Source organism: Orycteropus afer, unplaced genomic scaffold (assembly GCF_000298275.1).
Source record: "Orycteropus afer afer isolate SDZICR_OR568_19922 unplaced genomic scaffold, OryAfe1.0 scaffold00042, whole genome shotgun sequence".
Lineage (NCBI taxonomy): Eukaryota > Metazoa > Chordata > Mammalia > Tubulidentata > Orycteropodidae > Orycteropus > Orycteropus afer.
Window position 1 is genome coordinate 3,282,257 of NW_006921629.1, and position 3,387 is coordinate 3,285,643.

General features: G+C 39.9%; 1 protein-coding gene across 1 annotated transcript in view; it reads left to right on the plus strand.

Moving 5' to 3' along the window:
• The window catches only part of MYO1D (myosin ID), a 431,366-nt gene that overhangs the window by 315,855 nt on the left and 112,124 nt on the right, over positions 1 to 3,387 (plus strand). The window contains exon 20 of the mRNA XM_042780479.1: positions 1,172 to 1,326. Coding sequence (XP_042636413.1) covers positions 1,172 to 1,326 — 155 coding nt within the window. The remainder of the gene's footprint in view (positions 1 to 1,171; positions 1,327 to 3,387) is intronic.

Consider the following 3,387-nt stretch of genomic DNA (forward strand, 5'->3'; position numbering starts at 1 on the left):
AAATAAACAAAAGCCCAGCTCTCAGGGTGCTTGCATTTTGGCAGAGGGTGTTGAAGAGAGACAGACAATAAGGAGATACTTATATTTGGTGCTGAATGCTATGAAGAATAAAAACTGAAGTGAAAACAGTTTTTTTTTCCAACTTCGAGGCTCTAAGATTGATCTTCTTTCAACAGAGATATGACAGCTGCTATGTGTTATAGGAAATCTATATCAAAGTATCTGACAAAATGTCCTAACTTCATATGGTTCCTTGTCTCTATTACAAATTAAAGGCACTATAAGTCTGTTGTTGTTGTTGTTGTTGTTTTGCCATCGAGTCAGCCCTGACTCATAGCGACCCCTCCTTGGGTTTCCGAGGCAGTATCACTATGGAAGTAGGAATGCCCAACCTTCCTTCCAAGATAAGTCTGTAGTACAAAGGAAATAACTTATTATGGGGCTTTGGCCTTGTTGTCAGAAGGGGCCAGTCCGTGGAGAAGTGGAGGGTCAGCAAAAAGGGGAAGACCAAGATGGACTGACACAGTGGCTAAAGCAATGGGCTCAAACATAGCAAAGATTGTGAGGGTGGCACAGGACTGGACAATGTTTCATTCTGTCGTACATGGGGTCACTATGAATCAGAACTGACTCAATGGCACATGACAACAGTGTTGTGGGGCTTAAGCATAGACCTAGAAAATCAAGATACTCCACTCTCCAAGTTTCCTTTTGTTGTAGATTCATAGAACTTTTTAAAGGTTCAGATAAACTATAAGGAGCTCTGGTGGTGTAGTAAGACATTTGGCTGCTAACCAGAATGTCAGCAGTTCAAATTCACTAGCCACTTTGCAGAAGGAAAATGGAGCAATCTACTTCCGTAAAGATTTACAGCCTCAGAAACCTAATGAGGGAACCAACTCGATAGCAATGAGTTTGTTGTTGTTATGTGTAAACTATGGCCCTGATGCCCAGAAAAGTGCCTCGCCACACATAAAACCCATTTTACACACCATTTCTGGGAATTCTTGAATTCTATGAAGCGCATCTCTAAATCCCAGCCCCCATTCCATGAAACTTGATAATAATGTAAGCTCTCAGGGTTACTGAGAAAAACCATTACAAAATGTATTTTTAGATTCGTTCTTTTGAGAGCCATCCTAACAGCTTCCCGTGATTTGTCTCTTTGCAGTTGACTGGTCTGAGTGTCTCCAATGGAAAGGACCAACTTGTAGTGTTCCATACGAAAGACAACAAAGACCTCATCGTCTGCCTTTTCAGCAAACAGCCAACCCACGAGAGTCGAATTGGAGAACTTGTTGGAGTCCTTGTGAATCATTTCAAGAGGTAAAGTGTGATTTTTTTTCTTACCTAGACAGTTTGAAATATATGAAATCTTTCATTGTAATTATCACTAAACTTGTTTTGTACCAATTTTAATGTACTGAATTACCTTCTTCCATAAGAATGACCTAAATCATCTGTTTCACAGAAGGTAAAATTAATGTCTAGACTTGATTTCAAGATTAGAAGTGATCCTCTACTTTTCCAGCCTTCAGCCAACCAACAACAAGAGATTTCCCTAATGATGATCTCTTCACTCTTAATTCACTTGATTAATCCAATAGATAGGAAAATTACATTCTTATTCTCCTAGCTTCTCATTTACCCCTAATTAAATGTGTGTGTATACGTGTGTGTACCCATTGTGTCAAGTCAGTTTTGATTCATGGTGACCTCATGTACCTCATGGAACAGGGTAGAACTGCTCCATAGGGTTTTCTTGGCTGTAATCTTTACCAAACCAGATTGCCAGGCCTTTCTTCTGTGGTGCCACTGGGCTGGTTTGAACCACTAGCCTTTAGTGATCAGTGCAAACCATTTGCATCACCCAGGGACTCACCCTCAGTATAATCTGTTAATATGTATACTATAGGAGCCCTGGTAGCGTAATGCCTAAGGCACTTGACTGCTAACCAGAAGGCTGGAGGTTCAAACCCACTAGCCACTCCTCGGAAGGAAGATGGGGCAATCTACTTCCCTAGTGATACTTCCTCAGAAACCCAAGGAGGGATAGCTATGAGTCAGGTCCGACTCGACGGCACATAACAACAAAAACACAACAATGTATACTATGGATATAAAATTAGAAAGCAAAATTAGGATCACAAAGAAGTCCCAAAGAGAGGACATGTGCAAAAACATGGAGTCATGATGAATGTGGTGTTTTATGAGAATTTCATAGTAAGCCTGAGGATACCTATATGTGCGTATAGTGAACTATGAGGTGAGAAATATAAACAAGGATCAGGCTTAAGGGTGATGGGGAACCATGAATGGATAATTTTAATCACGAGAGTAGTTTTGTTCAGTTATTTGTTGAAGTTGTTTTAGACATGAGGTTTTTCTTCCTATAGGTGGTCTTGAGTATTTGGGGGAGGGGGGTGTTCTTCTCACTGTGGCATAACATCTCTGCCTCCCTACCACCTTGATAGTGCAAGGAGATCACTCATCCATACTCAAAGCCAACGAAACCCACTGCCAATGAGTCATTTCCCACTTAAGCAACTCTAAAGGACAGTAGAACTCCCCCACAGGGTTTCCAAGGCTGTAAAAAATATTTACGGAAGCAGATTGCCTCCTCTTTCTCTCAGGGAGCAGCTGGTAGGTTCTAACCACCAAACTTCTTGGTTAGCAGCTAAATGAATGCTTAACCATTCAACAACTAGTGACTGAGAAATGAGATGAGCATCTAGTTACTTTTTCTTCCTAAATGACATTTCCTATGTTGCTAAGAATAATTGAGTAACCTATTCTTTATTAGTATTTTTTGTAACATTAAACAAGGCTTTTTGTTTCTGTAAACAAAGGCATATTTAGAATCAAATGTTAACCTGTAGAATTCTACTGTGTTAATTTTTTATTGTAAAATATATATACCAAAGCATTTTCCATTTTTAACTATTTTTAAGTGTACAGTACAGTGGCATTAACTATATCCACCACATTGTGCAACCACCCACCACCATCTAGTCTCAGAAGTTTTTCATCACCCCACACTGAAACTCAGTACCCCTTTACCAATAACTCCCCATTCTCCCCTCTCTCCAGTCCTTGGTAACAACTAATAACCTTTAGTCTCTATGTATTTACCTGTTCTAGATACTTCATGTAAATGGAATCAAACAATACTTGTCCTTTTGTGTCTGGCTTATTTCACTTAGCATATGCTTTTACCTTTCATCATACTGTAGCACGCATCAGAACTTCATTCCCATATTGTAGCGTGCGTCAGAACTTCATTCCCATATCGTAGCACGTGTCAGAACTTCATTCCCATACTGTAGCACGTGTCAGAACTTCATTCCCATACTGTAGCACACGTCAGAACTTCATTCCCATACTGTA